The sequence below is a fragment of the Agelaius tricolor genome, unplaced genomic scaffold (assembly GCF_023055355.1).
Source record: "Agelaius tricolor isolate 1412-34295 unplaced genomic scaffold, bAgeTri1.0.p SCAF_78, whole genome shotgun sequence".
NCBI lineage: Eukaryota > Metazoa > Chordata > Aves > Passeriformes > Icteridae > Agelaius > Agelaius tricolor.
The window spans coordinates 90,970-114,488 of record NW_027269338.1 but is presented as its reverse complement, the minus strand read 5'-3'; the positions used below and the strand labels follow the sequence as shown (position 1 = coordinate 114,488).

The 23,519-nt window shown below is 49.6% G+C and overlaps 1 protein-coding gene across 4 annotated transcripts; it reads left to right on the top strand.

The window, feature by feature from the left end:
* Window positions 1-838: 838 nt before the first annotated feature.
* Window positions 839-22,843, top strand: THUMPD2 (THUMP domain 2 tRNA and snRNA guanosine methyltransferase). 4 transcript variants are annotated; one of them, XM_071418107.1, is made up of 10 exons: window positions 843-1,002; window positions 1,568-1,700; window positions 2,704-3,119; window positions 4,863-4,940; window positions 6,352-6,404; window positions 6,698-6,785; window positions 7,875-7,946; window positions 8,644-8,758; window positions 11,262-11,379; window positions 12,847-22,843. In XM_071418107.1, exons 1-10 carry the CDS (start codon window positions 904-906, stop codon window positions 13,391-13,393), a joined length of 1,719 nt encoding a protein of 572 aa, XP_071274208.1. In that variant the 5' UTR covers window positions 843-903; the 3' UTR covers window positions 13,394-22,843. The 4 variants fall into 4 exon arrangements, with proteins under 4 accessions (XP_071274211.1, XP_071274208.1, XP_071274209.1 ...); XM_071418109.1 differs by having other exon boundaries at window positions 897-1,002; window positions 1,600-1,700; XM_071418108.1 differs by lacking the exon at window positions 4,863-4,940.
* Window positions 22,844-23,519: the final 676 nt, after the last annotated feature.

The following is a 23,519-nucleotide window of genomic DNA, read 5'->3' as shown; positions in this document are numbered from 1 at the left end:
AGCTGTGACAATTGTGGATTAGATTGTGAACTATTGTGACTTAGTTGTGCTGTCCTGTGGATGGTGGTGATGAGAACAACCCTTGTATTGTATGAGCTTCTGCTCAAGCTCCTAATTCTTTGTAAACTCGATGTTTAAAGTTTATTTTGAGAAGAAACTTTAACCTATTGCAATGAAATTTTCTGGATTGTTAAAGATGATGAATTTTAAAGCAGGATTTGTGTGGTGATTTTTCTGGTATTTTTCTCCTGTGTAAGCTTTTAAACAGTCCAGAAAATATTTCTGTATTTGAATGTACTCAACTCAGTAAGAACAATACAATCTGATGTTTTCACACCTGTTGGCTGTTTATTAAATACAATTATGAAGAGGGGGTGGGTGCTAATTTACACTTTCATTACCTTTTTTGCATTCACTTTACATCATTTGAGTCTTGTCTGTTGAATAATACACACAACTGCATGAAAATATTAAATGAGTAATTCTCAGACATTTGTGCTGAAAGGTTTTCCATGAGAATCTTGAGTGTTTCTTCTCCAAATGCTTCAGTTCCGTCTCATTGCACATTGCACTTGCAGACTCCAGATGAAAACTCTGTTCTCCATTGGTAATTCCCAAAACTCACATGGATTTAGCTGGCAATCAAGGCAAAAGCAACCTCTCAAAAGTAGAAGACTGTTCCAGTCTGTGCTGTCCTGTTTGAGTAAAAGAGCAGTTACTCAAATAACAGCATGGATTTGTGTAGGAAGCGAACTAGGATTTTTTAGATTAGCTTTTAATTTACTTTTAATTTTTTAGTTAATTTTTAATTTATTATACTGATTCATTAGGCCACGCCCCCGAGCGGGCCACGCCCCCGTATCCCCCAGGAGCCCCGCCCCCAGCAGGCCCCGCTCCTCCAAGATGTCGGCGGCAGAGCCGGGGTGGTTCTTCTGCACGGCGGGCCGCGGGCTGGAGCCCTTCCTGGCGCGGGAGGTGCGGGCGCGGCTCGGCGCCACCGAGGTGAGCGGGGAGCCGGGGCTGGTGACCAGCCGGGTGAGCGGGGAGCCGGAGCCAGTGACCCCCGGGCGGTCCGGTGCGGGTGAGAGGGGAGCCGAAACTAGTGACCAGCCGGGTGAAAGGGGAGCCGGAGCCAGTGACCAGCCGGGTGAAAGGGGAGCCGGAGCCTGTGACCAGCCGGGCGGTCCGCTCAGGTGCGGGTGAGCGGGGAGCCGGGGCTAGTGACCACCCGGCGGGTCCGGGTGAGTGGGGAGCCGGAGCCAGTGGCCAGCCGGGCGGTCCGGTCCGGTCCGGCTCAGAAGGGAGCTCCGCGCCCGGAGTCCAGCAAGCATGGCCCGGGCTGTGCCGGCCCCCGCTCGGGGCTGGCCGGGATCGGAGGGGCTCACCCGGAGGGGGCCGGGGCTGCGCTGCCCGCGGGGCTGGCCGGGGCTGCGGGAGCGCTCACCCGCAGGGAGCCGGGGCTGCGGGAGCGCTCACCCGCAGGGAGCGGGGGCTGCGCTGCCCGCGGGGCTGAGGGAGGGCTCACCCGGAGCCGCCCGGCCCGGTCCGATGGGTGTTCTCCCCGGAGGTGGACTGCGTCTTGGGAAAAGTGTTCTTCAGGGCGGCGGCGGGGCCCGGAAAGCTGCGGCAGCTGCGGTCGGGGGAGCGCCTGTTCCTGCTGCTGAAGAAGCACAGCCCGCTGCCGGTGTCCGGGAACAGAGGTACGGACACGGGAAGCCTTGGTTTGAGTCCTGGTTATAACATTTGAAGTGTGTAGTTTTTTACGGATGGCTGTAGTTCTAATTGACAATAATCAATTCTAAAGTGTCTTTCAGCCCTGAAAAGGGCTTTTAAATTGTTTTCAATAGCTACCTTGCAGCCTGTATTCTGCCTGCACTGAGTGTATACGTGTATTTTAGAGACTTTCTCCCCCACCCAGCCCCAAAAAAGAGAATAATACCCCACCCGAAAACCGAAGTTCAGCCTTGGCTCTCTTGTGTTTATTTTAACAAGAAGTCTTATTTTCTGTTAAACAAAGTGAATCCCAATCTATATATTGTGTCAATTTAGTCCTAAGTACACAGCTTCCTTCTAAGTCTCAGCTGCTTGGGTCGTGCTCTCTGTCAGAGCTGGAGTGAGAATTTCAAGTTAGATGGATTGATGTTTATCTGGGAGATTACCTTTGGCTTTGAGGATGAAATTTGATCATGAGTCTAAGTTTTTAAGTGATAACTAGAAAGACCTTTATTTTTTTTTCCTTGACCAGCTTTGATGTATTTAAGTGAATTGGCCTCTCTGTTCCTCATGCCTCTCTTGTGGGTAGCTTGGGACTGCCCACACGTGTAGGTGTGTGTTGCAGGATTGAAGGCACGGTGATGAATGGGAGGCAGAAATTTTCTTTTTGAAAGAATAAACTTGTTTTTGCCTGAGATGACTCAAAGTAATTCATGTTTGTATCTGTCTTTCAATTCTGGAGAGTGTTCTGCCTCACAGGTGCTCTGGCTTTCTACAGCTGCTGAGTTCTTGTGCAGAATTCAACCCTTGTGTGATTTGGTCTTGGTTCTGCAGAGCTGGTAATCAGAGGGGTGCCTGTGTGGCTCCTGGTGGGTGCTGAGAGCTCAGCTGTGCCTGTGATTCTGAACTCACACATGAATGAAATCTGAACACAGGGAAGTGAAATGCCAAGGCTGAGGTACTTAACCCAAAACTGCTTTTTTCTTCCAGGGAAAATGCTTCATGAGATTAAAAGCCTTGTTATTGAGGACCCAAAATACTGGCTGGATATTATCTCTGTTTGGAGAAAGCTTCATGGACACGAGGGGAAAACAGATGATGGCTCTATAGAAAATGCATTGGCTCTGAAGAGAAAGTCAGAAGAAGAGACAAATACTGCAAGTAAAAGGCAAAAAACGGAACAAGTGAGGGCAATTGTGTCTGAGGAGTGTCAGGTGGGAGCTGGAGAGACCTGTGAGGCACCAGCCAGAATGAGCAGGCAGGAGTGCTGGGCTGAGAGCAGGACTTGCTCAGAATTGCCTTCCAGGGGCAGTGGAGAGGATCCTGCTGCCAATGAGGAGCTTGGCTTCAGCTTCAGAGTGTCGTGTCGCTGCAGTGGAGCAATTGCCAGAATACTGACTTCACAGGTATGCTGAGTTACCTGCTTTAAAAGAATCCAGCAAAGGTGAATAGAGATGTGTACTTTGTCATTTCAGTTGTGTTGTGTCTTCTAGAATAATAAACTGATGTAAGTTTTTTCTGTATTTTCTCAAAAAGCTCTTAACCTACATTCACCTTAAACAAGTGGAAACACAAATGCTGGTTTTGATTTCTGTGCACTGTTACCCTTCATGTTTTTCAAATCAATACCTTTTGTTGAGGACAAGCAAAGGTAAGAGTTTGAGGTTCTGGGCCTGTGGAGGCCGAGGAGTGATTGGATAATTTACAGCTATTTGAAGGGCCATTGCAAGGACTGTGGGGCCAGACTCCTCTCAGTTGTGCAGCCTGGACAGAGGGGTAAAAGCCAGAACTCACAGCTTCAGTTGCCTCTGGCTGGGTATTGGGGAGAATTTGTTCTTCAGGAATACAGCCCTGGGAGTCTTGGGAGAAGTGGAGCTTGGTCCTTGGGAAAGAATAGTGGCATGCAGTCCTGCAGGGGTGTGTTCCATTCAGCCCTCTTCCCATCTGGGCAGGTTACTCTTACAGGAAGGTGTCAGTATTTAGATTTTTTTCCTATTAAAGCTAGTACCTTGGTGAGGTCAGTCACATGAGCTGCCCTACAAGGGAAGTGTTTGCCTAAATCTGTGCTGTGTTTGAACCTATACTCTGAAGGTAATCAGAGCTTTCTATATGTAATGAAAGCATTAAAACTGTGAGTTGTAGTTGTGTACTTGCAGGTTTTCTGTTGGGTAATCTGCCTTAGAGCCATTGGAAGTATTTTTTGCATGTGATTAAGAATTCCAAAATGGTGGCAGTCACAGAATATTCTGAGTTGGAAGGGACCCACAAGGATCAAGTCCAGCTCAAGTCACTGTTTTATTGTGACTTAGTCAGGACTGGAACTTCAGCTTCTCCTCTCCTGCTGCAGCTGAGCATTGGTTGTTTGCCTTGTGCTATGTTTGCTTTGCCCCTCACTCACCTGCTCTGCCCTGTTGTACCTCTTCTGCTGTGAGTTGTGTGAGTTACTCTCTTTGGCATAGACTCTTCCCTGGGATTTCTGAGGGTTGTGCTTCCAGGCTGTTCTCTGCAGTTTCCCCAGCTGTGTGGTTTCTGTGCCTGTGCTCTGCAGTTTCCCCAGCTGTGTGTTTTTTGTGCCTGTGCTCTGCAGTTTCCCCAGCTGTGTGGTTTCTGTGCCTGTGCTCTGCAGTTTCCCCAGCTGTGTGGTGTTTCTGTGCCTGTGCTCTGCAGGTCCCCCAGCTGTGTGTTTTTTGTGCCTGTGCTCTGCAGTTTCCCCAGCTGTGTGTTTTCTCGTGCCTGTGCTCTGCAGTTTCCCCAGCTGTGTGGTTTCTGTGCCTGTGCTCTGCAGTTTCCCCAGCTGTGTGTTTTTTGTGCCTGTGCTCTGCAGTTTCCCCAGCTGTGTGGTGTTTCTGTGCCTGTTCTCTGCAGTTTCCCCAGCTGTGTGCTTTCTCGTGCCTGTGCTCTGCAGGTCCCCCAGCTGTGTGTTTTTTGTGCCTGTGCTCTGCAGTTTCCCCAGCTGTGTGTTTTTTGTGCCTGTGCTCTGCAGTTTCCCCAGCTGTGTGGTTTCTGTGCCTGTGCTCTGCAGTTTCCCCAGCTGTGTGGTTTCTGTGCCTGTGCTCTGCAGTTTCCCCAGCTGTGTGTTTTTTGTGCCTGTGCTCTGCAGTTTCCCCAGCTGTGTGGTTTCTGTGCCTGTGACTGTTCTCCCCTCGCAGGAGGTCGGCAGAGCCCTTGGCACGGCGCTGGTGAAGCAGTGCGGGTGGCGTGCAGATCTGCGGGACCCTGACCTGGAGGTAGGGCTGCTTGTGTGCCTGTGGGTGCTTCCAGACTCACCCTGACACCTCTGCTTTGGTTCTCTGCTCCCTCTGCATGTGGGACCATGCATGACCAGCATGTCCCTGCTGGTCTTCCTGCTGCTGGATTTACCTGAAAATCAGCACGTGTGTGGCCCTGCTCTGTGTGTGTGTGTGTGTGCCTTCCAGAGCCCTGGCATGAACCCCAGCCTGGCTGGGGCTGCCTGCGTGGGAGGGGAAGGATCCCCAGAGGATCCAGCCAGATCAGCAGACTGCTGGGCTCTGACTGTGTGAAAATGGAACTCACCTGAGCCAGGGGGTGTCTGTGAAAGGATCCCCAGAGGAGGAGTTGCAGGATCCAGCACCCTCACAGGCTGCTGGGCTCTGACTGTGTGAAAATGGAACTCAGCTGAGCCAGGGAGTGTCTGTGTCCTCTGGAGGGGAAAGGAGCAGGCAGCATGGGTTCTCAAGGAGCTGGACTGGAGAATATCACAGACAAGGCCTGTGGGAAGGCTCCCACACAAACAGCAGACAGTTCCCTTGGTGCACCCTCGCTGGTGCAGCTGCCTGGAGACCTCCCAGAGGACTCCTGGCTCCTGACAAGGAGTGTTTCTCCAAGGATGTTTGTCCATCCCTGCCCTTGGCTTGTGGAAGTTGCTCTCAGCTCTGATGCCCAGAGATCCCAGACCTGCAGAAACTTTGGAGTTCATTTCCTGGCACTGGTGCCCACATTCAGCACTGTGTACAGCTTTGGTGAGGCTCACGTGCACCTCCTGTTCTTGCCCAGATTTTTGCTCTGAAGCTGTTCAGGTGCTGAGGACTGGGATTTTCCAGCAGCATCCTGTTTCCCTTTGTGCTTCCTGGGGGCAGGGATTGCAGTCATGCGAGACCTTCTGGGGAGCTCAGTCTTCTTTTGGGATGTTCTCTATGGGACAGCAGAGCAATTTCTTGTAGCTGCCTATAACTGCTTGTTGTTGTTTGTTTGGGGTTTTTTGTTTGGGGTTTTTTTGTTTAGTTGGTTTTTTTTTAATGTTTATTGTTTTGTTGCTAGTATACAGTGAATAATATTCTCCCACTTGTAGTAAATGGATTTATAACTAAAAATTCCTATGCTGTGTTAAGGAAAAATAGGCCCCTTTATAAATTCAAGTGCTTGCTGATGGATTCCTGGCTGACAAAATACCCCTCAGCTTGATAAAGCATTAAATTATCTGTACAGTGGCATTCAGATCTAGACATCTAGTAGGATTTCTTCCAATTAATTGTTATTGTTTATAGTATACATTTTTGTTCTTAAAAACTGAAATCAGAAGCTGTAGAAGCATCTATGTCTGGTTTAAATGAGTTAAAGCTATTATTATGTAAGTTTGAGACTTTAAAATGTTGGGGTTGTTTTTTTTTCCTCTTCTAGATCTTTGTACACCTTAATGACATTCACTCTGTGGTGGGGATTCCTCTTTTCAGGTAAGTGTTTTCCCCACTGGATTTGTCATGGCAGTATCAGAACAGACAGGATTTGTAAATCTTGCTATCCACCATGAGTATTTATCTTTTGGTTTGATAATCACTGTTGTCAAATTAGTCTTGTGATCTGCCTGGGCTTTAAATGAACACACAGACCAGACTTTGCAGTGAGTTATGGTTAAAAACAGACTTCTCTGTCTCTCAGGAGATCTGTCCAATTCATTTGTTCTTTGATATCACATGGGCTTTTCTGGGTGGTTTTGCTGCTGTTTTAGTAAACTTTTTTGGTGCAGGCTTCCATTGGCAAACAGAGAGTATATCAGAACAGCAGGACTGCGGTCAACAGTGGCATGGGCCATGGCATCTCTGGCTGAAATCAGGGTCAGTGAATGTTCTTTGCAAAGAAATGGGTCCTGAATTAAGGGAATGGGTGCTGCTCATGGGGTCTGGGGCTGGGGAGGAGTGCGGTGGTTTCAGTGCCCCCTTCTCCCCATTCACTGGGAAGGAGTGAGGTGATTTCAGTGCCCCATTTACTGGGAAGGAGTGGGGTGATTTCAGTGCCCCATTCACTGGGAAGGAGTGAGGTGATTTCAGTGCCCCATTCACTGGGAAGGAGTGAGGTGATTTCAGTGCCCCATTCACTGGGAAGGAGTGAGGTGATTTCAGTGCCCCATTTACCGGGAAGGAGTGGGGTGATTTCAGTGCCCCATTCACTGGGGAGGATTGGGGTGATTTCAATGCCCCATTTACTGGGAAGGATTGGGGTGATTTCAATGCCCCATTTACTGGGGAGGAGTGGGGTGATTTCAGTGCTCCATTTACTGGGAAGGAGTGGGGTGATTTCAGTGCCCCATTCACTGGGAAGGATTGGGGTGATTTCAGTGCCCCATTCACTGGGAAGGAGTGGGGTGATTTCAGTGCTCCATTTACTGGGAAGGAGTGGGGTGATTTCAGTGCTCCATTTACTGGGGAGGATTGGGGTGATTTCAATGCCCCATTCCCTAGTCCCTGTGGACAGGGTCTGCCGTGCCTGTGATGAATGTGCTGTCACCTGCAGTTCAGCCAGGTGTCTGCTGTAACTCCAGGTGCTTCTCAACAGGGCTGGTAATCCTTGTACAGATACAGATGTCTAAGTGGTAAGACTTTTTCTGCTGTTCTGTGACAGTGAAAAAATGAAACATTGTTTGGTGTTGTTTTCCAAGGAAATGTAATCTCTTTTCACAGTGGTACCAATATCTGTCTGCAGTCCACTTGTAATATTTCCTCCTGAATGTCTCCTCAGGGCTGTCTGCAGTGAAGCTATTGGTGTTTTTCACTATATTCCCTTACAGGCAAGTTTGGCCACGGATTACCAGAGATTCTTGTTAACCTGTGCTGGGTTCAGTGGGATTATGCACATCCCTCTGTGAGCTCTGTCCTGGCTGAGGAGTCTGTCTTGCTGGGGATGCAGTAACCCCTCTGTTTTTGTAGGCTGGTGCCCTTGTGCTGGATCCCATGTGTGGGCTAGGAACCATCCTGCTGGAGGCTGCCAAGGAGTGGCCTGTGAGTATCCCAGCCCCAGCTGCTGGACCTCTGCAGGGAAACTGGTGCTTGTGGGACAGGGTTTTCTCTCTGCCAGATAGGCCAAAGCCCATTGCTGCCTGGAGAGGTGAAACCAAACCAATCTTTCTAGGCAGCTGCTAGAAGCATTTCAGTACAAAGGTTCCTCCAGACGTATGTGTCCTGCAGGCTGGTGCAGATGGTGATTCCCACTGCAGGGTTTGTGTGAGGCAGCCATGAGCTTGTGAAGCTTCCTGGGCTTGTCCTGGGGTCAGAGGAGTCGGTGTCATGGCACAGTCATCAGCATTAGGGGCAGGGGCCTGGCTGTACCTAGCTGGCATCGTGCTATTAGGACATGCTCTGGGTGTTTCTGTCACTTCAAGGGTCTTGAGCAGACCAGAGCATTAAAGGAGTGGAGACAGCACATACTTGTGATCATTAATATTTCTGAACATTGAAAGAGTGGAGACAGCACATACTTCTCCGATCATTAATATTTCTGAACATTGAAAGAGTGGAGACAGCACACACTTCCTCCATTCCTCCATCCTCTGGATTGTGAATTGGTTTGTGTAACAACAGCAGATGTCCCAGGAAGGGGGTTATCTTGCAAGAGCTGTGCAACAAGGCAGTTCGAGAAGGGTTTATGAAGTAAAGAACTGGAGTGTTCACAAAATTACTTTTCTGTCTCTCTGGACAGGAAGCCTGGTACTGGGGTGCTGATATAAGTGACTCGCAGTTAGAGGGTGCAGATGGCAATATCAGAGCTGCAGGCTTGGTGGATAAGATTGAGCTGCTGAAAGTTTCTGTGACAGGTATGTCTGTGGGATTTCCAGATGGATTTTTTGTGTTTCTGGGATTGTACAGGTAGGTTCTCCTGAGGTGCTACGTTGCAGAGCTAACTCCCAACAAATAGCTGGGTGGTGACTCTGGTGCTAGTGAAAGGATAATTATTTGTACTTCCTCCCTGCTGCCTGCACCTGTAACTTTGGTAAGAATGAAGTCAGCAGAAGACAAGAAAAATTACACTTGTCTGCCATGGACAGTAGTTGTCTCTCTTCATGGTAAATGTGTGATTTACCACAATACCATAAAGAGTATGTACCATGTGAGAGTTCTTTGTATCTTAGTGGAACACAGCCAGGACAAATCCAAATGAAGTGCAGCCTGTAAGTTAAATTTACCAGGTGAGTATTGGTGAGGACACATTAAACTGAGCTGAATTGTTCATGTTTTGCAGTAGGAGTATTTTGAATGATGGTTCCCTTCTCCTGTAAGAAGGAGTCTGCTCTTATTTTACAAGCTATTCTGTAGAGAAGGAAATAATTTCATGACTTTATTCTGGATGTCAGAGTCTGAGGCTAAATTATGCCTGTATGAAATCCATGACAGCCAAGCTGGCTGAGTTTCCCTGTGCATGAGTGATGAAGTGTGCATGATTTTTTACCTTGCAGTATTTATTTCTTACTGGAATGGTAAGAAACATTATTGATTTTTTATAAAAATGTAGGTTTATTTCTCACTTAAAAGATGTGTTTGACTTTGGTTTGTAGGATAATGGAAGGTACTGAGCTGTCAGGTTTTCTAAACTGAGCAAGTTGGTGTCTCCATCACTGGTCAGGAGCTGTCACTTCTGCATGTCTTGAGCAGGGCTGTAGGTGGGATGTCCTTTCATTTGCAGATAAAATTGATACCCAGTTGTTGTGCTGCAAGTGTTGACACAAGAATGCTCCAGGAAACATCTCCAGCTAGTTGTGGAAAAATTGGCATAGAATCTCAGCAGAGTTTAGGTGAGGAGGGGCTGTTGGAAGTCTTTAGTCCTGCTGTCTGCTCGAGGCCGTGTCCAGTGAGTTTGGAGCACCCTGAGGGATGGAGGACCCCAGGGTCTGTGCAGGGCCCAGGCCTGCTGGGCTGCCCAGCCTGGCACAGGTTGGAGGATCTGTGGAATCTCAGCCTGGCTGCACAGCCTGGCACGGAATGGAGGGATCCCAGCCTGGTCTGCACAGCCTGGCACGGAATGGAGGGATCCCAGCCTGGTCTGCACAGCCTGGCACGGGATGGAGGGATCCCAGCCTGGCACGGGATGGAGGATTCCTGGGATTCCAGCCTGGCTGCACAGCCTGGCACGGGATGGAGGATTCCTGGGATTCCAGCCTGGCTGCACAGCCTGGCACGGGATGGAGGGACCCCCAAGGTCTGTGCCGGGCCCAGGCCTGCTGGCCTGCACAGCCTGGCACGGGATGGAGGGACCCCTGGGATCCCAGCCTGGCTGCACAGCCTGGCACGGGATGGAGGATTCCCAGGATTCCAGTCTGGTCTGCACAGCCTGGCATGGGATGGAGGATTCCCAGGATTCCAGTCTGGTCTGCACAGCCTGGCATGGGATGGAGGATTCCCGGGATTCCAGCCTGGCCTGCACAGCCTGGCACGGGATGGAGGGACCCCTGGAATCTCAGCCTGGCCTGCACAGCCTGGTACAGGATGGAGGGACACTCAGGGTCTCAGGAGGGGTCTCAGCCTGGCCTGCACAGCCTGGCATGGGATGGAGGATCTCTGGAATCAGAGCCTGGCACAGGACGGAGGATTCCCCAGGGTCTGAGGAGGGATCTCAGCCTGGCCTGCCCAGCCTGGCACACGATGGAAGGACCCCTGGAGTCTGAGGAGGGGTCTCAGCTGGCCTGCAGTGACTGGCACATGGCCAGCCTTCATCACCACAGGCACAGTGCTTCATCTTCCTTAGGGGAGCTGACCTTGGCTGGGATGCAGAAGCTCTAAGGTGACCCTTCAAAGGCATTAGCTCTGACAGAATCTGTGTGATTCTGGATGTAACCAGATTCCTGAGGGGAGAAAAGGGGCATGGAGAAGAATTGGAGGTGGCTCCTTGCCATTCATACACGTGCACTAGAACATTTGCACTGAGTAAAGTGCTCACAAACGTAGCTCTTCTTTTGTGTTTTGCTCAATGATTTTCATGTTTAAGGTGTACTGGGTGTCGAGAGGCAGCAGTTCATTTGGGACCATGCAGTGCCTTAGGGGAGAGTCTTGCTGCAGAGGCAGACATCTCAGGAGCAGAGACTCTGCAGGCTGAAGGGTGCTCCCACACATTTGTCTCCTCCCAGTCTGCAGAGGGGTGGTGTCTCCATGGTGGAGGGCAAGTGCAGAAGGAGCTGTGAATCTGCATAATCCAAAATGTGGATTGTATGAATGTGCATAGCCCAGAAAGAGCTGGCAGGCAGTGTTGAAGGGGGAACAGGGGCAGAGCTGCTGTGCATTTTTCACAGAGTCAGAGATAAATAAAGACCTGCCTTTATTCTGCAGCGCTGCCATTGCCTTCAGAAAGCTTTGACAGCGTTATTTCAGATATTCCGTTTGGGAAGAAGTTCAAGACCATGAGTGATGCCCAGCTCCTACCAGATCTTCTCCAGGAAATGGAAAGGTACGTGTGGCCTTTGGCATGCTCAGGGTTTGATGGAAGTGCCATGGTGGTTTGTGATCCGAGCATTCAGCCAGCTTCAGATCTGCTTTGTTCCATAGTCTGCAGCTCTGTAGTGTGACCCTGTACAGGCTGTGGAGGTCTCAGCCCTTTACTTGTCCCCTGGAGGCTGTTTGTTGTGTCTCACCAGCTCTGAGTGCCAGTGGCAGTTGCCAAGGGAGGCTCCTGTGTGAGCCATGCTCACAAATGCTCTTTGCAAGGCATGAGGGGAAATGTTTCTGAGCCACACTCCAGTGTGGCAGAAAGGAGAAAGAGGAGAGGCCTACCTGGACAAAGTTAAAGCATGGCCAGGCAAATAAAGCTGTAATCCTTTTCTAGTTGAGGCCTGCTTGTATAAATGCATAGTCTTTCCTTTTTGAGGTCACAGCCCAGCTTTGGCCAGCCTGCCTTGGCAGGAAGGATCTCAGACTAGAAGAAGGGGCATGCATTGTCCTTGCTGTCCAGGAATGCCTCACTAGCAGCCTGGGCTGGTTTTAGGTGTGTCCTTTCATCTCTCACCATGTCATTTGGTGGCAGAGTTGGGCCAAGCTGATAGCTGGGCTGCTTCTAACAGACAGGTCAAGCCATCCTCCCCTCTACTTCTTCCCTGCAAAGAAGCCCTTTCTCTAGGACTGCTCTTCAGCAGGTGTTGATCTCAGCCAGTGCAGCAATGTGGTGGGAAGGTGATGGAGAAGGTTGCGTGGCTCCACAGAATGGTGTGGCAATCTCACTGTGCTTGTTTTCTGGCCTTATTTGCTCTATTGGTCCATCCTGAGTAAAATATTCCCTTAGGAAGGTGGAGATGAGGAAGGGGCCATGAGAGCCCCACCAGTAAAGCTGTTCAAACTACTTGCTGTAAACTGAATCAGGACAGTATTTCTTTTTCCCTTCTTTCAAAGCCATATGTAATGTTTAGACATATACCTAGAAAAATTAATTGCAAACATTTATTAATTTGCTTCTGCTTCCTGAGTTTGAAAGCCATTAAGGATCAGTGGAACAGGAAAAGTTCCAAAAGGCTGTTTTTCGAAGTTTCCAAAAGGAAGGACCAGTTTCAGAATTACCATGCTAATCTGAGCAGCCCTTGCTGCACTGGGAAGCTGTTCCTTTGCAATCTCCAAAAACTGTGGGCTTGATGGTGCCCTTGATCCCTGAAAAAGTGCTGAGGGGAGTAAAAAGTCAGTCCCTCTTCCCTGCTAACCCGACAGAAAGAACTGCTAACATCAGAAATGTTTTGGAGTCAGGACAAGGAAGGCCCTGTTCTGCCATTTAGAAAGAGGTAAGAAGATCAGGGATTTAAACTCCTCTTGGAGGTGCAGCTCACTGACTTGAGCCGTGACACACTTGGGTGTTTCACTGAATGCAGGTGGCACCTGAAGCATCAGCAGTGAGGGATCAACACCTAACCTTTTTTTTTCCTGTGATTGCCAGAGTGCTTCGAGTTGGAGGGACCCTGGTGTTGCTGCTGAGCCAGGAGCTCCACAGACGCATGGATGGTTTGACCAGGAGTGCTGGAGGTGGCCCTGCTGAGGCCTCTGCTGACAGTGACAGTGGAGCACAGGCCATGGATGGTTTGACCAGGTGTGCTGGAGGTGACCCTGCTGAGGCCCCTGCACAGGCCATGGATGGTTCGACCAGGTGTGCTGGAGGTGACCCTGCTGAGGCCCCTGCACAGGCCATGGATGGTTTGACCAGGTGTGCTGGAGGTGACCCTGCTGAGGCCTCTGACAGCAGAGCAGCCCTGAGTGTGGATGGGAATTCCTCCTCCTTGGCCCAGAGGGGTGGAGAAGCCATTCTCAGCAGACATTTTGGGTCTCTGCTGCCAGAGGGTGTCTATGCTGTTAGCCTGGGCAAGACTGATGCTTTCATACACAAATACAGGAAGGTGTCTGGGACTGGGAGCAGCAGAACTGGGACTTGGAGCTGTCCCAGTACCGGGACATTCTCTGGAACTGGAAGCTCTCTGGCCCTGGGCTGAAGGGAACTGGAAAGCTTCGGGAGCAGCAGGGCAGGACTCGGTGGGGCTCTGCTGATGCAGACACACCCACTGCCATCCCTTAGATTGCCTCACGTTCCTGGCATGTCCTAAGGCACTGTGCTGTTGTGTCTCTGGTTTTTAGGAGAGGTGGAAGATGCCAGTTTTGCTGTATTGGATACAGTGAAAAAGGATATATAGTGTATTGTAATGTGGCAGAGTCCTCAAATCCTTGTTTAGGCAAAGCTGCTCAGTATTGGGAGGAGTTTCTGTAGGAGAGAAAGTCTTGGTTTGCAGGACTGCAAACCCAGATGTGGTAGCCCATGATCTTTGGGCTGTGCACTCCAGCTCTTCATTTCAAAGTAATATTTAAGCCACAGCTTTGCCTATTCTAATTATTCTTAGTGTTCAGGTTGTTCTTAGGTGGAGGATAGGCGAGCCCCCTGAGATGCTGAGCAGGAAGGGAGGCTGAAGGAGAAGAAGCAGCACTGACAGCTGGAGTTCCAGCCAGTCCCAGGCCCTGGGCCCCAACTCTTTTGTGTGTCCTGGGTCCTCCCTGTCCTGCCTCTCCCTCTCCCTCCTGCACTTTTGTGACACCTTTTTTTCTCTCCTGTACCTTTTCTTTTCTCTTGGTTCTTCTGTCCCATCAAAGTAGGGCTTTTAGAACTGTACCAGCATTAAAGAAAGGGCCCAAGGCAATGCTGAAATCACTCTCTCCTTTGGGATTTAGCATCCTTTGTACAAAGGTTGAGATAGCAAAAACCAAAAGTCATTGCACATTTTCTGTGAGAACTAAACATAAAGACTTCTTACTGCTTTCCTAAGCCATGCAGGAACACCAGAGGCCTTTTGGGAAGGGAAAATTACTATAAAATACATTTCTGTATGTTTCTGTGTAAAGTTTTTTACTGAAGATCACCTTAAAGAGCAGAGTTGGGTTCAATAATGTTATTTTGTTGGCTTCAACACTGTTTCTCTCAAATCTTTTTACTGAGAAAAGTATAAAATAGGACTATATTATTTTCAAACACACTTTTCTGTCCTTAAATATCTTGTAGTTGTTAATGTGTATTTTTGCAGCTGTGAGTCTATGATAAAGACTTTCTTTTGAAACTCAACAGCATTTTGGACTAAAGCAAACTTTGTTATTGTCCTAGGGTGATGTTATGATGCTTGTATCCCCATCCCCATCTGTTTATGCTGTATATCATGTTCTGTGCCTTCAAGACTGGCTGTGAAGAGCGAATGTTTTGTTTTGGTTTTGCTATCAGCCGCTCCCCCACGGCTGGCAGGACACACAGACAGGGCAGTACATGGTGCTGCTTTTGCTTGGCTTTTTGCTTTGCTCTTGCTTCTGCTTTGCTCCTGCTTTGCTCTTGCTTTTTGCTTCTACTCATTAGTTAGTTTAGCTAAGCAGTCTAAATTTTCCCTGGGCTGTTTCTCCTTTTCCTTTTTTGGACCCACTTGAACCTGCTCCAGACTGGGACCTGGGAAACACCGAGAGTTTGCACCTTGTGGCTGCAGCAGCTGCCCCAGCACAGGACGGACTGAGAACAGAGCGACCACCCCCAAGAGGGACTTTCTGAATTTGTTATCATTTCAGAGCGGTGAAAGAGTGGTGTCACCTGGTATTGTTCCTTTTGTGTGCTGGGGGGTGCTGTGCCTGTTAAATAAACGGGTTCTTTCCACTTCTCTCCAAGGAATCCTTCCCGACCCGGTTGTGGGGAGGGGCCGTGTGGGTTTGCTTTCTGGAGGGGCTCCCTTTGGAGGTTTTCTCCCAAATTTGCCCCTAAACCAGGACAAAATTTGGCGCCCAACGCGTGGGATTCGAGAGAGAGTGGAAAAAACCCTGTTTTGAGTGCATTTTGGTTGCCATTACTCTGTGTTGGTATAAAGCAATTAATAGCCATGCTTCTTGAATTCATAATGTCTCTTGGGGTGAAGGCTTGCATGCATTTCTAGTCCCTAGGGTTTTTTAAGATCTTAATACCTCTATGGTCCCTAGGTTTATTTTCTTATCCAGAAATAGCTCTAGCATTGTCCCTAATACATAGTTTTTACAGCAGAGGAGCAGTGACCAGAATAGCTCTCCTGCTGGGCTTGGTGGTAATGATTTGTAAGAAGTTTATAAACATGCTGGGGTCTGCTCCAGGTATGAATGGCTCGTGGCTATGGTTATGCTCCCAGTTTGTTAGAGGAGGAGCAGGGGATGTGGCTTTTCAGCCTTTGCTTTCCTTTTTCTCCTCTGAATCTCTTACATCGCTATTGGAGAATGTTCAGTTTACCCTGAATGTTTGAGACCATCTTTCTGGTATTCAATCTGGTAAGCTTCCTCTATACAGTCTGCTGCTTCTCCAGAATGAGGGCTGAGATTTCTAGATGGGCTGATGAGACCCCTGACCCAGGAGTAGACCCAGGTGTGGAAAATCGTGAGTGGTGTGGGAAATGGGAGGATATGGGCCAAATCCTGAAGGAATTCTCTGACCCTATAGTCTGGGACTTTCCCCATGAACAAATTCAGAACCCAGCTGAGGTGAGGAAATACCTGAAAGAGAAGTAGCAGGATGACCCTAAGGAGGAAAAGATCATTGCAGTGAGCCGGGCCCTGGCTTGTGCTTATCGCACATTGCTAGATACTGTCGGGCAGCAGACAGAGGCAGGGGGACAGGGAGATAAATCAGCAGCTATCCCAGTCGCTCAGGCTGCAGCCAACAGCCCAGGCTCGAAGCCAGCAGCCAAACCAGATAGCAAGCCTAAGCCAGCAGCTAAACCAGACAATAAGCCTCAACCAATGGCTGTTGCTACCAACACTAGAAGTGGAAAGTGCATGGACAAGACCAATCGACCAGTGGATGATGGTGATGATGATACAGGAGGAGGACCCTCAATGCTTCCTGATGTAAAATCAGGAGTCAAAGCAGCAGGCACAAGATCAGAAGCCAATATTGAGTCCTTTTCCTTGAAGCCCTTCGTGGCCTATGGAAGGATTACACTCGACGACCTGATGAATCCATAATTTGTTGGTTAGTCCGTCTCTGGGATGCTGCAGGTGAGGCTACAATTCTGGATGGCACTGAAGTGAGGCATTTGGGATCCCTGTCACATGATCCTGTCATCGACCAAGGAATTATGAGGGTGGCAAACCCTCACAGTCTCTGGGCACGGCTCTTGGAAAGTGTAGCACAAAGATACCTGTGTGCAGATGATCTTTATGTGCAACAAACACAGTGGAAGACCATAGAGCAAGGGATCCAAGGCCTTAGAGAGATGGCAGTGGCAGAGATGATCTTCTCAGATGACATAACAACTAGGAATCCAGACTTGGTACCATGCGTGTCTGTGATGTGGTGAAAACTTGTGCGACTTGGGCCACATGAATATGCTTCTGCCTTAGCCATAATGAAGAGGGATGAGAGGGATGAGACCGTGCTTGATATGGCAAAGAAGCTCCAAGCATATGCAGATGCTGTGCATGGCCCAACACATGCCAGAATTGCAGCGGTAGAAACATGTCTGCAGAACTTAGAGGACAAGATAGAGGAGAATCATAAGAAGCTCAGAGAGGAGATTAAAGAAGACCTTCTCCAAATCTCAGCAGTACAGATCACAGGTTCTGGTGCCCAACGCAGATGTTCCCCAGATGGCGAGAGAAGGTACACCCCACGAACAGAGCTGTGGTTCTACCTGCGTGACTGTGGAGAAAACATGAGGAGGTGGGGTAGAAAACCTACTGCTGTTCTGGCACAACAGGTGCGTGAATTGAAGGAAGACAGGGCTAAGAGAGGGAGTTCCACCAAAAGGAAAGCAGCTCCAGTTGCCCGTAGCCGAACCACCAGGTATGATGCTGATGATGACATGTCCAATCCCCTTGAAGGAACATCCAAGACATATGCCCAGGGAAAGAAGGATAACCAGGCTTAGAGGGGCCCTGCCTCTAGCCAGGTAGAGGCTAGGGAAAATCGTGTTTTCTGCTCTGTGTGGATTCGTTGGCCTGGCACATCGGAATCACAATAGTATAAAGCTTTGGTTGATACTGGTGCTCAAGGTACATTACTCCCATCGAGACATGTAGGGACAGAGTCTGTTTCTATTGCTGGTGTGCCAGGGGGATCCCAGGATTTCACTTTGGTGGAAGCTGATGTGAGCCTGACTGGAAATGAGTGGAAGAAACATCCTATTGTGACTGGCCCAGAGGCCCCATGTATTTTGGGCATAGATTATCTCCAAAGAGGGTCTTTCAAAGACCCAAAGGGAATCAGGTGGGCATTTGGGATAGCTGCTGTAGAGACAGAGGGCATCCAGCAATTGAACACCTTGCCTGGGCTGTCTGAGAATCCATCTGCAGTAGGACACCTGAGGGGAGAAGAGCAACAGGTGCCAATTGCCACTTCCACAATTCATCGTCAACAGTATAGAACCACTCAAGATGCTGTGATTCCCATCCATAAGATGATCCGAGAGCTGGAGAGCCAAGGGGTGGTCAGTAAAACCCACTCACCCTTCAACAGCCCCATTTGGCCTGTGTGTAAATCTGAAGGAGAATGGAGATTGACTGTGGACTGTACATTGAATGGAGATTGACTGTTGTGGACTGTGCATTGAATGAAGTGACTCCACCACTGAGCGCTGCTGTGCCAGACATATTAGAACTCCAGTATGAGCTTGAGTTCAAGGCAGCGAGGTGGTACGCCATGACTGATATTGCCAATGCATTTTTCTCCATTCCTCTGGCAGCAGAATGCAGGCCTCAGTTTGCTTTCACGTGGAGGGAAGTGCAGTACACCTGGAACCGGCTGCCCCAGGGGTGGAAGCACAGTCCCACCATCTGCCATGGACTGATCCAGGCTGCACTGGAAAAGGGTGAGGCTCCAGAACACCTACAGTATATTGATGACATCATTGTGTGGGGGAACACAGCCGTGGAAGTGTTTGAGAAAGGAGAGAAAATCATCCAAATCCTCCTGGGAGCTGGTTTTGCCATTAAAAAGAGCAAAGTAAAGGGACCAGCTCATGAGATTCAGTTCCTGGGAGTGAAGTGGCAAGATGGACAGGGTCAGATTCCTACAGACGTCATCAACAAGATCACAGCTGTGTCTCCACCAACCAATAAGAAGGAGACACAAGCTTTCCTAGGTGCCATAGGCTTTTGGAGGATGCACATTGCTGAGTATAGTCAGATGGTGAGCCCTCTTTACCTGGTCACCCGCAAGAAGAACACTTTCCACTGGGGCCCTGAGCAGCAACAAGCCTTTGCCCAGATCAAGCAGGAGATCGCTCATGCAGTAGCTCTTGGCCTGGTCAGGATGGCACCAGATATGAAGAACATGCTCTACTCTGCAGCTGGGAACCATGGCTTGTCCTGGAGCCTTTGGCAGAAGGTGCCTGGGGATACTCGGGGTCGACCACTGGGATTTTGGAGTTGAAGCTACAGAGGCTCTGAAGCCAACTACACTCCAACAGAGAAAGAAATCTTGGCTGCCTATGAAGGAGTCCAAGCCACCTCAGAGGTGATTGATACAGAAGCGCAACTCCTCCTGGCACCCCGACTGCCGGTGCTGGGGTGGATGTTCAAAGGCAAGGTTCCTTCCACTCACCATGCCACCGGTGCCACATGGAGCAAATGGATTGCTATTATCACCCAGTGCGCCCGTATAGGTAAAGTGAATTGCTCTGGGATTCTGGAAATAATTACAAACTGGCCAGAAGGTGAAAACTTCGGTCTCACTGATGAAGGGGAACAAGAAGTGACACGGGCTGAAGAAGCTCCACCATACAATCAACTGCCAGCAGAAGATACACGATACGCTCTTTTTACTGATGGTTCTTGCCACATTGTGGGAATGAAACAAAAGTGGAAAGCAGCCGTATGGAGCCCCACAGGACAGGTCGCAGAGGCCACTGAAGGAGAAGGTGGATCAAGCCAACTTGCAGAACTCAAAGCTGTTCAGCTGGCCCTGGACATTGCTGAGAGAGAGAAGTGGCCAAAGCTCTACCTCTACACTGATTCATGGATGGTAGCCAATGCTCTGTGGGGATGGCTGGAGAGGTGGAAAGAGGCCAACTGGCAGCATAGAGGAAAACCAATTTGGGCTGCTGATGAGTGGAAAGATATTGCTACCAGGGTAGGGAGGCTACCTGTGAAAGTCCGCCATGTAGATGCCCATGTTCCCAAGAGTAGAGCCAATGAGGAGCACCAAAACAATGAGCAGGTAGACCAGGCAGCAAAGATAGGGGTGTCCAAGATAGACCTAGATTGGGAACACAAGGGAGAGATATCCCTAGCTCGATGGGCCCATGATGCCTCAGGCCATCAGGGCAGAGATGCCAGCTATAAGTGGGCAAGAGACCGAGGGGTGGATTTAACCATGGACGGTATTTCTCAGGTTATCCATGACTGTGAGACGTGTGCTGCCATCAAGCAGGCCAAGCGAGTGAAGCCCCTGTGGTATGGTGGGCTGTGGTCCAAGTACAAGTATGGGGAGGCCTGGCAGATTGGCTACATCACACTGCCCCAGACACGCCAGGGCAAGCGCCACGTGCTGACCATGGTGGAAGCCACCATGGGATGGTTGGAGACCCACCCTGTGTCTCATGCTACTGCCCGGAACACCATCCTGGGCCTTGAAAAGCAGGTCCTTTGGAGGCATGGTACCCCTGAGAGGATTGAGTCAGACAATGGGACTCATTTCAAGAACAGCCTTATCAGCACTTGGGCTAGCGAACATGGCATTGAGTTGGTGTACCATATCCCCTACCATGCACCAGCTGCAGGCAAAATGGAGAGGTACAAGGGACTATTAAAAATCACCTTGAAAGCTTTGGGTGGGGGATCTTTCAAAAACTGGGAGGGAGCAGCATCTCGCAAAAGCCACCTGGTTAGTTAACACCCGAGGCTCTACAACTGAGTGGGCCCTGCCCAATCTAAGCCTTTGCATAGAGTAGATGGAGACAAAGTCCCAGTGGTACATGTCACAAGTTTGTTAGAGAAGTCAGTTTGGATTAATTCTGCCTCGAATACAGACAAACCCATTTGTGGGGTTCTTTTTGCTCAGGGACCAGGTTGCACATGGTGGATAATACAAAAAGGTGGAAGATCACAATGTGTACCTCAGGGAGATCTGATTGTTGGGTGAGACCTATGTGTAAAGGTAAATCACTGTTTGCTGAATGTTATTACCTTTGTGTATAGCTGTATATTGGATGTATAATGTATGTGTTTGTAAAGTTAGAATTTATATTAGTTTTAGTAGTAAGCTGACAATATGGAGATGTCGTGGTTTGACAGGAAGTAGGTTTTCTGGGATATGCTGTGGTCACCAATAGGTGTTCAGATTTTAATATTGGCACCTGGTGTGGCCACTGGGGACAATGGATACGTCTCTGAGAACACAGGTTAAAAAGCAGAGCACTCGTGGAGGAAGTTCTCTTGAATTCCAGCAAGGGAAGCAGGTCAGACCTGCCCTGCCCAGCTGTCTGCACTCGTGAGGGAAGTTCTCTTGAATTCCGGCAAGGGAAGCAGGTCAGACCTGCCCTGCCCAGCTGTCTGCACTCGTGAGGGAAGTTCTCTTGAATTCCGGCAAGGGAAGCAGGTCAGACCTGCCCTGCCCAGCTGTCTGCTGCTGGGTGGGGGACGGGCAGCCATGTGGCCTGAGGTAGGCTGGGCTTGGACAGAGATGGGAGGTGAAGAGGCCCTTGAGGACGGAAGGGTGGAGGAGCACCAAGAGGCATCAGGCAGCCACCCCCACCCCCCCCAGGAGAGAGAGAGAGAGAGAGAGAGAGAGAGAGAGAGAGAGAGAGCCAGCCTATGCCTGTGCTTGTGCCACCTTGAAATCTGATAGCACTGCCAGCCAAAAAGGAGTAAGGGGATGGGGGTGGGGGGTGCGGCGAGAAGGTGCCCGGCAGGGCAGCGTGGGAGTTCTGAACAGGCAGAGACTGAGATTTTTGACCCTTTTCTTGCATCGTGGAAACCTTACAAATGCTGATCCTCCTGGAGCTGAATAAGGAGAGAGATAAGAGATGAAATAAGAGGAAAGAAAAGAGAAGTGGAGAAGAATCTTAGGTGGGAGGAGATGATGGAGTGGCTTTTGGCTGGACTTTTCTTGTATAGCCATGGACAGAACCATTTTGTTCCCTGTGACACAGAGACTGCATTTAGGGGGAGGCAATGGCTTGGAGCCAAGAGAGTGCAGTGATGTTATGGGAGTGCATGAACAGAGACAGTGAATGAGGAGGGTGGTGGTTGGTTGGTGCCCTCGATCTTCAGTGGAGAAGATCTCTGTTCTCGAGACCCCTCAGCCCCAGGGGGTGAAATCTGGGGGGGACAGCTGTCCCAAAAGTGAGAGACTGTGCTCTTTTTTGGAACTGGACAAAGCATCCTTAAAAGAAAAACCCTAGAAGCAGCCCTGGTCCATGCGCAGTGGTGAGAGCACTAGGCATGGAAGGAAGATGGCAAATGTTCTCCGGGCAGTGCCACGTGTGACAGGAAACACAAGAGGTATCAACTGTGTTTCCAGGGGAAGCCTATGGCACAAGAAGGACTCCTCTCCTCTTGATGACCTGAGAATTGATTACCTAAAAGGTGGTGATGGACCGAGAGGTAGTAATTTGGGGGATGGATGTATTGAAAATTGATTACCTAAAGGGTGGTGATGGACCAAGAGTTGGTAATTTGGGGGATGGATGTATTGAAATTTGGTGGGGGGAGGAGGAAATGTTTTTGGAAGGTTTTAATTTTCCCTGTGTGTTTTCTTTTTACTTAGAGTTCTAGTTTAGTTAATAAAGAGGGTTTTTTTTATTTCTAAGTGGGAGCCTGCTTTGCTTATTCCTGGTCACATCTCACAGCAGACACCAGGGAGAAGGTGTTTTCATGAGGGCACTGGCATTGTGCCAGCGTCAAACCATGACAGGGGATAAGGGGTGGAATGTCCTAGGTTGACTATATGATGCTTTTATCCCAAATCATCTTGTTCTGTTTATGCTGAATAATAATTTGCACCTTTAAGACTTGTTCCAGAGAGTGAAGGGGGGAGAGAAGAAGCAGCAGTTTGTTTTCAGACACTGCACTCACTCCTCCACATTCCTGCTCCTGGACTGTGTTGTCTGCGGATGGACACACAGCGGGACAGAGCTCTCCTTTGCTTTTAGTTAGTTTTAGCTTGCTGAGGCAAGGAAGTTCCCTGGACTGTGGGTTTTTCCCTTTTTCTTTGGACCTGTTCAAACCTGCTCTGGACTGAACACCCAGGGGAGCACCTGCAGCTGCACATGTGGCCCACCGGGCCGGGCCTGGCCTGCAACATTTCCAGCACCAGACGGACTGATCAGAGACTGAGTGAGCTGAGCTACAACCCAGGGAGGGGACTTTCTCAGATTGTCATCTCTTTTGGAGCAGCAAGGGTTTTATTATTTAATATTGTTTAGGTTTTATTATTTAATAAACAGATTTTTTCCACTTTTCTCCAAGGAGGTATTTTCTCCTGGACCAGCTGGGGGGAGGGGCCGATTGAATCTGCTTTCCTAGAGGAGCCCCTTTGGGGGTTCTGTCCAAAATTTGCCCTGAACCAGGACACCATGGAATCCCTCACGGCTGGGATCAGAGCAAACTCAAATTGGCTCTTCTAAAACCCAGGGTCCTTGTCCCCTTCAGCATGCTCAGCACAACCTTGAACTCCACAGGGCTGTGCAACTGGAGCAGCAGGACAGGGACCTTTGCAGCCTGAGCTGCCCTTGTTCCTCTCTGTCCCTGCACAGAACGCAGCGGGGAGGAGAACGGCAGCAGGGCCCTGCACATGCCCGGGCTCAGGTTTTGTGTCCCTTCAGCTCCACGGAGACGCGGCTCAAGTGAAAAACCCAAACTGTTTATTAAGGGAAAGCAAAGGGAAGGGGTGAGCTGGGAGATAAAAAAAGGGAGTGGGCAGGGCCTGAGGGCTGCAGGGAGGGAGCTGCCAACAGGGAGAGAGATGGCAGGAGCTCCTGGAGCTTCCCACAGGCTCAGCTCTGAGCAGCAAGAGCTGTGCCTGGAGCTCCAGCTGGTCCATCCTGCTCTGCAGGTGCCCCCATCTTCAGTGGGAACTGGAAATCGCCAATGGACGCCGGTGCATCTGATCCAGCAGATGAACAAAGTCCTGCAGAT